This window comes from Cucurbita pepo, chromosome 9 (assembly GCF_057944985.1).
Source record: "Cucurbita pepo subsp. pepo isolate OVF chromosome 9, ASM5794498v1, whole genome shotgun sequence".
In the NCBI taxonomy this organism is placed as follows: Eukaryota; Viridiplantae; Streptophyta; class Magnoliopsida; order Cucurbitales; family Cucurbitaceae; genus Cucurbita; species Cucurbita pepo.
The window spans coordinates 2,161,901-2,175,083 of NC_141806.1; the positions used below are offsets into that span (position 1 = coordinate 2,161,901).

The 13,183-nt window shown below is 33.0% G+C and overlaps 2 protein-coding genes across 2 annotated transcripts; one reads left to right on the forward strand and one right to left on the reverse strand.

Moving 5' to 3' along the window:
• Positions 1 to 67: 67 nt before the first annotated feature.
• On the forward strand, positions 68 to 6,477 carry LOC111801975 (exocyst complex component EXO70A1). Its single transcript, XM_023686228.2, has 12 exons — positions 68 to 449; positions 818 to 913; positions 2,277 to 2,482; positions 2,574 to 2,834; positions 3,174 to 3,312; positions 3,386 to 3,598; positions 3,760 to 3,965; positions 4,233 to 4,433; positions 4,511 to 4,610; positions 5,412 to 5,521; positions 5,619 to 5,765; positions 6,004 to 6,477. The coding sequence occupies exons 1-12, from the start codon at positions 285 to 287 to the stop codon at positions 6,119 to 6,121; spliced, it is 1,962 nt and encodes a 653-aa protein (XP_023541996.2). The 5' UTR covers positions 68 to 284; the 3' UTR covers positions 6,122 to 6,477.
• A 1,862-nt stretch (positions 6,478 to 8,339) lies between these two features.
• On the reverse strand, positions 8,340 to 9,364 carry LOC111801976 (transcription repressor OFP13-like). The gene has a single exon (XM_023686229.2). The coding sequence runs from the start codon at positions 9,342 to 9,344 to the stop codon at positions 8,532 to 8,534; it is 813 nt and encodes a 270-aa protein (XP_023541997.1). The 5' UTR covers positions 9,345 to 9,364; the 3' UTR covers positions 8,340 to 8,531.
• Between the last annotated feature and the right edge of the window lie 3,819 nt (positions 9,365 to 13,183).

Here is a 13,183-nt window from a genome sequence, read left to right on the forward strand (position 1 = left end):
TGAAAGAAAACGGAAAATAATAAATAAAAATATTGGAAAAGAAGGAAGAAAATCAATGGAAAAGGGTCAAAGGCACGTCTCGGAAGACTTGTCTGTGAGAAGCAATTGTTCATGGTTTGGTTGAAGAAACAATACAAGCTGTCAAAGCAGGCCACAATCTCAATGTCAATTCCCTAAGCTTTCTTCCATTTTCAAGGCTTTCAAATTCGATCTCTCCTGTTCTTGCTCTCCTACAGTGATCTTGGAGAATCAGGGGAGCTGAGGAAGACGAAGTGAGGTCGACGATGGGGGTGCCTGCAACTCTGGGCGATGATTTTCTGCGAGAAAGAGCGGCAAAGATGAGAGAATCTCTGCAAAAGAGCCAAACTATTACTGATAACGTTGTTTCGATTCTCGGCTCGTTTGACCACCGTCTTTCTGCTCTCGAAACCGCCATGCGCCCTACTCAGGTCTGCTTTCCAATCGGTTTACTATCTGTTTGATTCCCTAGAGAATAGAGCAGCGGAAAGTTCTCTTGTCGAAATTTTTTCGGGTGTCTTGGTTGATTCCGACCAATCGATCGGTTGGCTGCCTTTTTACTATGCGAGAATCGTTAGCTTTGGTTTGACATTTTGGTTTCTGTTCTGGTTTTCGCGAGAATCGAATTTCAGATCCGGATTTTGCCTTTTTTTTTTTTCTTTTTTTTTTTGCTATTTTGGTTGTTTAATCTGGCTGCCCCATCTTCGGTTCGTCTATTCCCGTGTTTTTTGTGGTGCTGTGGTTCTAATCCTTCATTCTTACTGCTTACGCTTTTGTAACATCTGTGGAACTTTTGCAGATCAGAACCAATTCTATTCGTAAAGCTCACGAGAACATTGATAAGACTTTGAAGGCTGCGGAGGTTATTTTAGCACAGTTTGATCTCTCTCGCCAGGTTGGTCTTCTTGATTCTTAGAGTTTGTTAGTTCACTGAGTTTTTTATGCATCGACTTAGTTGTGTACGAGCTTTAAAATCTCTAATTCAAAGCCAACAGCCACCTGAAACTGACAACAAATGTGTTAATTATGATTGGTCGGGTGGGTGAGGGAGATGTTGATGGTGCCAACTTTAAGTGAACTTCAAGCCTAGGAAACTACTGTCCGAAGTCATTTTTAGAAAAGTTCTAAGCTGCTTATTTTGCCAACTTTGTGTGTATTTTTATTTGGTTCTCATTGCACTTGGGAAATTTTGTAAGAGCATTTAATCAAGATGCATGGGAACGCTTGAATCACCCCCAAGAAACTTGCAAACGAGTAACAGTGTTGGTGATGAAAATTTTTCTTCCATTCCAAACTCTTTGTTTTTTTTGGGATTCTCTGAGGCCAGGATATAAAAAAAAAAGTTGATTTGATTGGAAATGTAAAGTGATTATATAAAGTTTGTTATGGATGAGGATCATATTACCAATGAGTGGCTATTGATTTTGAGAAAATCTATCATCACGTGAATTGGAGCTTTCTTAATAAAGTGTGAGATCTCACATCGGTTGGAGAAGGAACAAAGTATTCTTTATAAGGGTAAAACCTCTCCTTAGCAGATGTGGTTTAAAACTGTGAGGCTGATGGCGATACGTTACGGACCAAAGCAGACAATATCTGCTAGCAGTGAGTTTAGGTTGTTACAAATGGTTTCAGAGCTAGGCACCAAGCAGTGTGCCAGTGAGGACGTTGGGCCTCAAAGGGGGTGGATTGTGATATCCCACAACGGTTGGAGAGGGAAACAAAACATTTTTTTTATAAGGGTGTGGAAACCTCTCCCTAGCAGACGTGTTTTAAAACCGTGAGGTTGATGGCGATATGTAACAGGCCAAAACGGACAATATCTGCAAATGGTGGGCTTGAGCTCTTACTGATTAAGAGGAGATCCTGTCTGTGAAATTGCCTTAGCTCAGTTGTTATATTCAGTTTTGGTTAATAGTAAGCCTGGATGGGATGTTTGCCACTATAAGCAGGCTGATTCTTTATCTCATTTTCTCGTTGTTGTGGATGCCTTTAGTTCATCAGGAATGTATATGGGTTTGGTTGGGGATTCGATTTTGGGGAGTGAGTAGGTTCATCTTTCTCATCTATAATTTCGTGATGGTACAAGTCTTTTCTACTCGGGTTGGGATTTGCCGTTTATTAATCTCAATCATACCGTGTATGGTTTTAAGATTGTCTTCAATTTTAAGATCAATAGGAATAAGGGTCCTGTGATTGGTATAATTGGTATGACCTGTTTATCATCTTGCTCATCTAACTATTGTTATCGTGTGCAGGCAGAAATGAAAATTCTCAAAGGGCCTCATGAGGATTTGGAGAGTTATCTCGGGTCAATCGGTCAGTTAAGAAACATTATTAAATTCTTTAGCAGCCAGAAAGGTTTTAAGAGTAGTGAGGTAGTGCTGAATCATGCAAATAATCTGCTTGCAAAAGCCATCTCAAAGCTTGAAGATGAGTTTAGGCAGCTATTATCTTCCTACAGGTTTCTATTTTTTTTTTTTTTTTTGGAAGAATTCTACATACATGCATATTACTTGAGCTTAAGTTTTTAATATTTGTTGGGGGCAATTCAGCAAACCTGTGGAGCCTGAGCGCCTTTTCGATTGCCTGCCAAAATCGTTGCAACCATCTTCAGACTCTCCTGGTCATCATGATGATTCAAATGGAAAGAATCCCTCCTCAAATCACCATGCTGCACATCATGATAATAGTTTGGAGACTGCTGTCTTCACACCTCCCACTCTCATACCTCCTCGTGTTCTACCACTGCTACACGAGTTATCGCAGCAGATGGTTCAAGCTGGTCATCAACAGCAAATTTTAAAAGTCTATAGGTATGACCTCTATTTTTCTGTAAAAAATTCTTACTGTAAATATGATGATTTTTCCTGTGTCTTTGGTCGTATCCTCATTCTTATACCATACCTTGAGGAGCTGATAAAAACCTCAGTTAGAATTGAAGTAAAACTATCTATTTGTATCTCATCGACATTTCTTCTTTAAGTTACAGTATGGTTAAATAGACAAATGAGAGTTTCAAGATCTGGGAACAAAATCTCGGAATAGAAATTCCCAGCTCAAACATCTACCTTAAAATGACTTCATCAGCCATCTCCAAGAATAAATTTCATGCAAGATAGAAAAGGCTTATACCAATATCTTCTTTTGGCCAGGGATACCCGTTCAGTCGTTTTGGAAGAAAGCCTACGGAAATTGGGAGTTGAAAAACTTAGCAAAGAGGATGTCCAGAAGATGGCATGGGAGGTTTTAGAGGCCAAAATTGGGAACTGGATTCATTTTATGCGTATTGCAGTGAGACCCGGAATATTTAATCTTTGATGAGATTTTCCTGTGGCTTCCAAATAATTGTTATGATCAATCACAGGTTAAACTACTGTTTGCTGGAGAACGACAAGTGTGCGATCAAATATTTGAAGGCTTCGAATCGCTTAGAGATCAATCCTTTGCCGAGGTTACAAGTAGTAGTGTGTCTGTACTCTTCAGTTTTGGGGAGGCAATAGCTAAAAGCAAGAGGTCACCAGAAAAGTTGTTTGTACTTTTGGATATGTATGAAATAATGCGAGAGCTGCACTCAGAGGTATGGCTAATGTATGTTCATAATGATTAGTTTTCTCACAATCTAAGGTTGGGTTGGAGTAATTTTGTGAGAATGAAAATGGTAGAACCAACCTTTTCAAACACTTGGAACGATAATTTTGATTTTAACCGTAAATTTTGATTTTAATCTATCTCGTGCAGATTGAGACAATTTTTAAGGGTGAAGCGTGCAATGAGATCAGGGAATCTGCATCGGGTTTGACCAAACGACTTGCACAGACAGCTAAGGATACATTCGGTGATTTTGAGGAAGCTGTTGAAAAAGATGCCACAAAAACTGCAGTATTGGATGGAACAGTTCATCCTCTAACAAGCTATGTGATTAATTATGTCAAATTTCTTTTTGAGTGAGTACTTCTTATGACGATTTCTGAATATTTTAGTCCCGTTTGATAACCATCTGATAGTTTATTTTTGGTTATTGAAAATTATACTTGTTTTCTCGCATTTTCTTTACAATGGCTTTCATCTTTCTTAAAGAAACACTTGAATTCTTAGCCAAATTTAAAAAACAAAAACAAAATTTTAGCTTAATTTTCCTGCTCTTTGATATCTCTTCAGTTTCAGTCTATCTTATTTTTTGATCTACAAATTTCTTGTTGAAAAAATTTCAGCTATCAGGCAACCTTGAAGCAGCTTTTCCAAGAATTTGCAGGTAGCGGTCAAACGAGTTCGGAATTGGCGTCTGTCACAATGCAAATAATGCAGGCCCTTCAATCTAATTTGGACGGAAAATCTAAGCATTACAGAGATCCTGCTTTGACTCACTTGTTCCTTATGAACAACATTCATTATATAGTTAGATCTGTTCGCAGGTATGCTTTCTAGGTGCTATTTTTAGAACTTGTTTACATGTGCAAACTTGTTACTTATTCAATGATTTTCATTTTAGATCTGAAGCCAAGGATTTGCTAGGGGACGATTGGGTTCAGCGACATAGGAGGGTTGTACAACAACATGCAAATCAGTATAAAAGGAATGCTTGGTCAAAGGTGATCTGATTTGATTATATATATAGTTGACAAGAAATACATACTTTTTGTTGATATTTCAAAGTTACTAGCTAAAGACTTCTTATAGAAACAAATCAACAAAACCGACTTAAGACTGAACTAAACATTCTTAAATACATGCTTGGAAGTGATTTTGAAATGGTTCACTTTTATCATGTCCAAAATTACAACATGCCTTAAAGCATTCAAAATCAACATAATGTTCGATTTTACACTTTCAAATGTGATTTTCGTATCATAAAAATTGATTTTGAATAATTAGAAGCATGTTTTGGAGTGATTTTGAATTCAACAAAAGGATTTTAACCATTTCAAAATGACTGCAACACATTCCTTAAATAAAAGTGAAAAATCAATTTTTACCTCTAAACTTACCATGTTGTATTGCAGTAAAACATTCTTTAGATTGCTTTCTATGTTAAAATTAGTGGGTCAATCACCAGAAATTGAATAGATGATAGCGTGCAAGTTTAGAGTCCAATTTGGTAAAATAGTAGGATCTGAGGATGACTCGAGTAGACCTCCTAATCCTAAGAGTATCTAGCTCCTGAACATCTCCCACGAGAGGGCTTATTATCGTGCTTTCCTCTAGCTCATCTGGTTCAACATAAGGTACTCTATTGAACGAAAATTGACAACTTAACAAGTTTAGGGATGAAAATCGAACGTAAGGACTTGTGTTAGTGTTATAAGAGAAAAACCGAGCATTTTCAATAAAAGCTTAGTTTACTTGTACCCTGTTGTTCTATTTCATACTGAAGATAAGTAACTGCATTGCAGATTCTGCAATGTCTTTCTGTTCAAGGCTTAACTTCATCTGGAGGTGGCAGCATACCTGGTATAGATGGAGGAAACAGTAGCGGAGTTTCTAGGGCGCTTATTAAAGACAGGTTACCGCCACGACACCTTTACGCAACTATATCTGTTCATCCAATGGACTCATTTTTTTGTAATACTTAGTGTAATGGAGTATTATTGTATTACCAGGTTCAAGACTTTCAACATGCAATTTGAGGAACTGCATCAAAGACAATCTCAATGGGCAGTTCCCGATACCGAGTTGCGGGAGTCTCTAAGACTTTCAGTTGCTGAAGTTTTACTTCCTGCATACAGATCCTTCCTAAAGCGTTTCGGGTGTGTATTCCTGATCTCTTCCATAGATGTCATTGAAACACGTCAAGCATATTTGAAATGAGTCGTAGTTTAAATCGAGTACCAAACATAGATAGAAGTTTTAGTCCTGACTTCATTGATTGCTGGTTGATGTCCTACGTCATTCTATCGATTTCGTAATATGCGTGTGAGCTTGCACATACAAGTTCTCAAAGCAATGTTTCTCACATTTTCTTTAAACCTGCATTGTTTTCCATAGGCCACTAGTTGATGGTGGAAAGAATCCCCAAAAGTATGTTAGATACCAACCAGAGGATCTCGAGAGGATGCTCGGAGAATTTTTCGAGGGGAAGAACTTGAGCGAACCTAAGCGGTAGATATGCAGTTTCACGGTCTCTTTTCTAGCATCAAGATCGGCGTGGCGACTTACCATCGTTGCTCCAAGCTGCCTCCCTGTTGTTGGAGGTCCAAATCTTTTGAGGTTCCTTCTTTCATGAAGCTGGTGATAAGTTCTAGCAATCCATGCATAGTATGACACTGTTATCAGCATCTTGGCTTTGCATAGTTTCTTTGATTCTTTGCACTTTCCTCTTCTCTACCTTGTAAATATAGGGGTACTGTGAGGTGATATAGTGTTTCTCTCTTCTTTCATTCTTTCTTGTATCCACAGGGAATATCATTCATGTATTAATATTAAGTTCTAACTATAACCGTTTACCGTTAGTAGATATTATCCTACGGTTCGTTTTGGCCTGTTATGTATCGTCGTCAGCTTTACAGTTTTAAAACAATTGTCTGCTTTGATCCTTTGTGTATCGTCGTTAGTCTTATGATTTTAAAACGCGTATGCAATGAAGAAATTTCCACACATTGTAACAAATGTTTCGTTCCCTTCTCTAATTGACGTGGGATCTCAGAATTCACCCCTTTTAGGGGTTCTATACTTTTACTGGCACATTGCCTGATGTTTGGCTTTGATACCGTTTGTAACCATTCAAGTTCAATGATAGTTGAAGTCCAGTGGTAGTAGATATTTGTCCAACGACTTTTTAAAATAATTTCATTTATATATTGAAATTGAGAATTAAAATGTAAAAATAAATAAATAAATGTTTTAAAAATTAACATTTTATTTTTATTAAAAATAAATATTTGAACACATTTGACCGATTTTCTAAAACATAATTATAACTTTTGTTTATATTCCCATCTTGGGCTGATCCAACGGGCCGTAAAAATCAAAGGCCCAATTATAAGTAGATCCATTGGGCTAAGGCATCTTGGATCCATAAGTAATAATATTATTGTCGTTTTTTTTTTGGTTAAAATAAACATTTATCTATATATTTATTATTATTTTTTTTAATTTGACAAATTTGAGTGGAGGGAATATAAAGATTCACAATATTAATCCATTTCAGAATTAGAGTCGTTTAGATTACATCTTTAACTTAAAAAAATGCATTCTTTTTAAGATTTTTTTTTTAATCGTTTTAAATTAAAATATTTATATGCTTTGTTACCTTTTCTCAAAAATATTTGTTCTACACCATACTATAATTAAACATTAAAAACCATTGACTTGAAAATCGTAATTAAATCATTATGACCAACTAACTATCTATGGCACGGTAAGAGTCATTGGAGCGGATGTTGGAGGTGGGCAATGTCATTGGTTGTCGGAGGAGTTGATGGTGAGATTTTCGGAGGTGAATGACGACGGTTTTATCGGAGTGGTATGATGGAAGTGAAGGTGAAGTGTGAGGGTATTTTAGCCATTTTCTTAATATCATAAAATTTTAGAGGAATTTCATGTTAAACCGGTAAAAAAAATTCTTTTCATTTAATTTAATTTTTTTTTTTACTAACTTTAGAATTTATTATAATAAGTATTTTAACTTATCTTTTAAATATAAAATACTTATTTTTTTAAAATATAAAATACTTATTTTTTAAAATATAACTTACTTTTTAAATATACCTCTAAATTTCATTATTGTCTAGATTTTATCTAATTTAATTGTGATCTAATTTTACTAATTTTCCCATAGGGAAACATTTTATATTTAAAACATATATTTTACAATTTTCAAATGAAATTATTCCTTTTGCAGCCCTATTTAAAAACTTTCTTTTACCACGGATTGCTTTTTTACAACTTCATTCTTGAAACTTGGAGACATTATCGTTTTATTTCAACACAATGTTAAACACAAATCTTAAAATTTCAATGTTGTATTTATTATTATTATTATTATTATTTAAATATTTTTTAAAAAATATTACCATTTATGAATTCAATTTACTCTAATTTTTTTAACTAATTTTTTGTTTTTAAATTCGAATAAGAATTCAATTTTTTTCTTAAGAAATATAAAAATATAGAGAAAAAATGAAAAAATAAAAGCAATTTAAAAAATATATAAAAAAAAATAAAATAGTTATCAAATAAGATTTTGAACAATTAATCAAAATATTAGAATTTCAGATCAGTTCGAGAAATGAGAAAAAAAAAATATTTTAGTGAGATAAATTGAGTTATAAAATATACAAAAGAAATTTAGATTTTTTTTTTTCTATTTTTGGAGAGAGAAGTTAGAAATATATTTATTAGATTAAGAAAATTGGTTGACATTTTAATTTTCAAATTTCAACCCAATTTAGCCTAAAATAAGGTCATATCACATGATCATCAGCAACTAAAATATCAATATCAATATATACAATACAAAAATGAAAAAGGAAATATTAAAGGAAAAAAAAAATGACGAAGAAATCGGGAACTCGCTACACGATTTCTCTGATATTATCATCATCTTCTTCTTCATCGGCCTCCTGTTGAATCGATCGATCCAGCGATCGCAGAGACGATGCACAAGAAAAAGAAGAAAGTTCAGTGCATGAGTAATAATTTGAATCGGAATTAGAACAGGATGTTGATGATGTTGATGTTGATGTTGATGTTGATGAAGAAGAAGAAGAAGAAGATGAAGATGAAGCAAGAAGCATATGGATCAGTAAATCAACAAAAGCCCCAATTATGAAGCCATGGTTGTTCTTCCAATTAGCCTTCAAGTACCATCCCAAAAGCTCCTCCAATCCGTCCCAATCCCTAACACCAAGGCTCTCCACCATTTCCCCCATCGATTTCCTGAAATCCTCATACGGATTCGCCGATTCAATCGACACAATCAAGCTCTCCTTAAAACCTAACAGAGGTTCCGATTCAATCGGTTTCGATTTTTCCAGAATCGAACTCGTATCATCCGGTTCGAAGAAGAGCCGTTCCGATCTAGCGCCGCGGACGACGGTCTCGAGTGAATCGCCGTCAAGAATGTCGCGGTCGTCGGAATCGGTGGCTGTGGAGTTCGTTGCAGAGGAGTTGGTGAAGAGTGAAGAATCGAAATCGCGATCTTCGAAGAAGATCGAGTTTACAGTTTTGAAGACGACGTTGTTGTTTTGAGCGCGGAATGAGTCGGTTTTGGGATGCTTGCAGGAAGGCCAGTCCCATGGCTTGGTGGAATAAGCATCGCCTGCTCTGGATTTGAAAATGGAAGGAAATTTCATGAGGTTCTTCTTCTTGTTGTGGTCGGCAGCCATTGGAGGTTCGAAGGTTTGAAGGTTTGAAGGTTCTTCAGAGGAGCTCCAATGGCGGATTTGGGAATGGAAGGAGAGGTGAGATTTATGAAGGGAAGGCATTTGTTTGGAGAGAGATTTTGGGAATTTAAGGAGATGGGATTGGTGAGGGATTCTGTGAGTGTATTTAATTTGTAAGTTTCTACAATTTAATGCTCTCTCTCTCTCCTCTCCTCTCTCTTTCTCTCTCTTCTTACTAACTCAACTTAACACTCCTTTTTACTTTTTCAAATAAATTAAATTATAATTCAAAAAATTTTAATTTTAAAATAAAATTTTTAATACTATCCTTAATTTTTTTTAAGAAGTAAAAAAAAAAAAAACAAATTCAATTATAATTCAAAAATTGTAATTTTAAAATAAAAATTTTAATACTATCCTTAATTTTTTTTAAGAAAAAAAAAACATTACCATTAATTAAATTAATGAAGATTTTTAATATTTTATTTTAAAAATACCCTTCTTTCGTTAATATCCTTCAATATTAGTACGATATTTAAAAAATGCAATTTTTTTTCAATGGACAATCACGGTCTATCTACATCCTTTTTATATTTTTTTTAATTTTTTTCTAAAAATTTAATGTATTAATGTTATTTTTTAAAATTAATGGGTATTTTTTATCTTTATATTTTTTATTTTTTTTCTAAAAATTTAAGGTATTAATGTTATTTTTTAAAATTTATGGGTATTTTTTATCTATATTTTTTTATTTTTTTATTTTAAATTTAAGGTATTAATGTAATTTTTAAAATTTCATGGGTAGTTTTTAAATATATTAACGAGTATTTTTTTTTTCTTCATATTTTTAAACATTTATTTTATTTTAGTGGAATAGTATTTTTGAGATAAATTGGAAAGTTTATATTTTTATTAATTTAATATTTTAAAAATACTCTTAATTTTTCTAAAAACATTAAAAAATATTATTTATTGATAATACTTTTTTTTCATTCAATTCTTTTTGAATATGAGTTTTGTTTTTTTCTGTGAATTTTTTACCTTAGTATTAAATAAAATAAATGAAAATATAGTTATACAGTGTTCTAATGCTTTATAAATATTTAAATAAATAATAGAATATTAATATATTTAAATAAATAATAGAATATCAACAAATTAATAATTAACCTTATAAATTGTATTAAACAGTTATTAGCATTTAAAAGATCGTAACAACAAATTGACCAAATAATCCCAAAACCAAAAATTAATATCTATTAACTCCAAAAAAAAAAAAAAAAAAAAAAAAAAAAAAAAGAATGAAAAAAATAAGAAGGGTTAGTAAGGGTATTTTTGAAATATTTTAAAAAATTAAGGGTCGAAACGTAATTTTTCATCCAAATTTAACCATTAATAGAGAATTATTATTAAAAAATTTAAAAAATATTATTTTAGTCTCTATATTTTAAAAATGTTTAAATTTATAAAAATTTGAATTTAAATACTCCAAACAAAAATTATTAATTTTACATTAAATGATTTTTTTAAAAATTTTAATATTTTTGCATTATCATTAAAAAAGGATGATAAATAAACAAAAGAAAGAAAGCAAAAAGATGCACAATACCATGAAAATGATTAATTAGGAATTGCCTCTTAGAGAAAGGCATGTCAATAGGGTTTTGACCCAAATGGAAGGGACAATTCATACCCGAACAAGAAAGTTTCGACCCTACTATTCTCACTTTAGATTTTCGAACTTATCGTTCCGGTACGGTTCTACGAATCAAAATTTCAAAACTTTTCTATAGAGAATTTGGATCAGTATCTAGTTTGTTTCGAGACATTACTGTTCATATTGAAATTAGGGTTTACCTTTTTTCCCTCCCTCGAGAGGATACTTTCACTATTTTTAAAAGAACATTATAAAATTGACGCTAGGCTACGAAAGGAGGTGAATTGTGCGATCCCACATCGGTTGGAAGGCGAACGAAACGTTTTTTTTATAAGGGTGTGGAAATCTCTCTCTAGTAGACACGTTTTAAAACCTCGAGAGGAAGCTCGGAAGGAAAGACGCTGGGCCATGAAGGAGGGTGAATTGTGAGATCCCACATCGGTTAGAAGGGGAACAAAACATTTTTTTTACAAGGGTGTGGAAACCTCTCCCTAGCAGACACGTTTTAAAACCTTGAGAGGAAGCTTGGAAGGAAAGACGATGAGCTACGAAGGAGGATGAATTGTGAGATCCCACATCGGTTAGAAGGGGAACGAAACATTTTTTTACAAGGGTGTGGAAACCTTTCCCTATTAGACACATTTTAAAACATTGAGAGGTAGCTCGGTATTTGCTAGTGATGAACTCGAGCTGGTCTACGAAGAGTGGATAACGTTTAAAAAATAGTCATCGAAGCACGTTTTTGCTCGTGAAAATTTAAGATTGAGATAGAACGAAAAAACTCGAGAAAATTGGGTGGGAAAAGAAAAAGACACAAGTAGGGTATGATAGGAAGGAAGGGGGAAGTTCATGTGAATTGTTTAATGAGGGATGGTGGAATCATGCACAAAATACTCTAAATTAAATTTTGTTTTTTTTTTTTAAATATTATTAAATGAGGAGAGACTTTGGTTGGGGACTTCAAAGATGGGCTTTTCATTTATTATTTATGACCAGTTTTATGGCTTTTTCCTTAAAAAAAATAAATGAATAAATTATTTTTTCAAATTTATGTGTCATCGGTTACTATATATATATAGTTTCAAAAAAAAAAAAAAAAAATCAAATTAGCTTGAATTTATTGTTAATTTATATATATATATATATATATATATATATTACCTACATTATATATACATATTCTTATGGATAAATTAATAAAAATATTATACTTTTCGCTTGGTCTGAAAAATACAATTTTCAATAATATACTCGTATTATTGAAAAAAATAATTTTTTAAATTATTAATTGAATTTTTTTATTTAATTTCATAATTTTTTTTATTATTTATTTTTCAACCCGTCTTAAAAATAAAATTTTGATATGTATTATATATATATATATATATATATATATATATATATATATATATATATATATATATATTTATTGAAATTGAGTTAGTAAAACTTAATTAAAATTTTGAAAATAAATAAATAGATTTTTATCTAAAAACTAACATTTTAATTTTATTTAGAACAAAAAAAAATTTAAATAAATGATTGTTTGAATTGGATTAATTATTTAATAAAAATTGTTTGAGTTGAAAAAATTATAACACAAACAATTGAGTTAGGTCTACAAAAATGTTTCGACTCAACCCAACCGACGAACACTCCTAAGTGACTACTTAGTTGTGAGCATGTAATGTTTCAACTCGACTCAACCCAACCCACGAACACTCCTAAGTGACTACTTAGTTGTGAGCATATAATGTTTCAACTCGACTCGACTCAACCGACGAACACTCCTAAGTGACTACTTAGTTGTGAGCATATAATGTTTCAACTCGACTCGACTCAACCGACGAACACTCCTAAGTGACTACTTAGTTGTGAGCATATAATGTTTCAACTCGACTCAACTCAACCGACGAACACTCCTAAGTGACTACTTAGTTGTGAGCATATAATGTTTCAACTCGACTCAACTCAACCGACGAACACTCCTAAGTGACTACTTAGTTGTGAGCATATAATGTTTCAACTCGACTCGACTCAACCGACGAACACTCCTAAGTGACTACTTAGTTCTGAGCATATAATGTTTCAACTCGACTCGACTCAACCGACGAACACTCCTAAGTGACTACTTAGTTGTGAGCATATAATGTTTCAACTCGACTCAACCCAACCGACAAACACT

Coding starts and splice junctions, on each gene's coding strand:
- LOC111801975 (XM_023686228.2), top strand. CDS start 285: ATGGGGGTGCCTGCAACTCTGGGCGATGATTTTCTGCGAGAAAGAGCG. Junction 2,835..3,173: donor CAAATTTTAAAAGTCTATAG/GTATGACCTCTA, acceptor TCTTTTGGCCAG/GGATACCCGTTCAGTCGTTT. Junction 3,966..4,232: donor TATGTCAAATTTCTTTTTGA/GTGAGTACTTCT, acceptor AAAAAATTTCAG/CTATCAGGCAACCTTGAAGC.
- LOC111801976 (XM_023686229.2), bottom strand. CDS start 9,344: ATGGCTGCCGACCACAACAAGAAGAAGAACCTCATGAAATTTCCTTCC.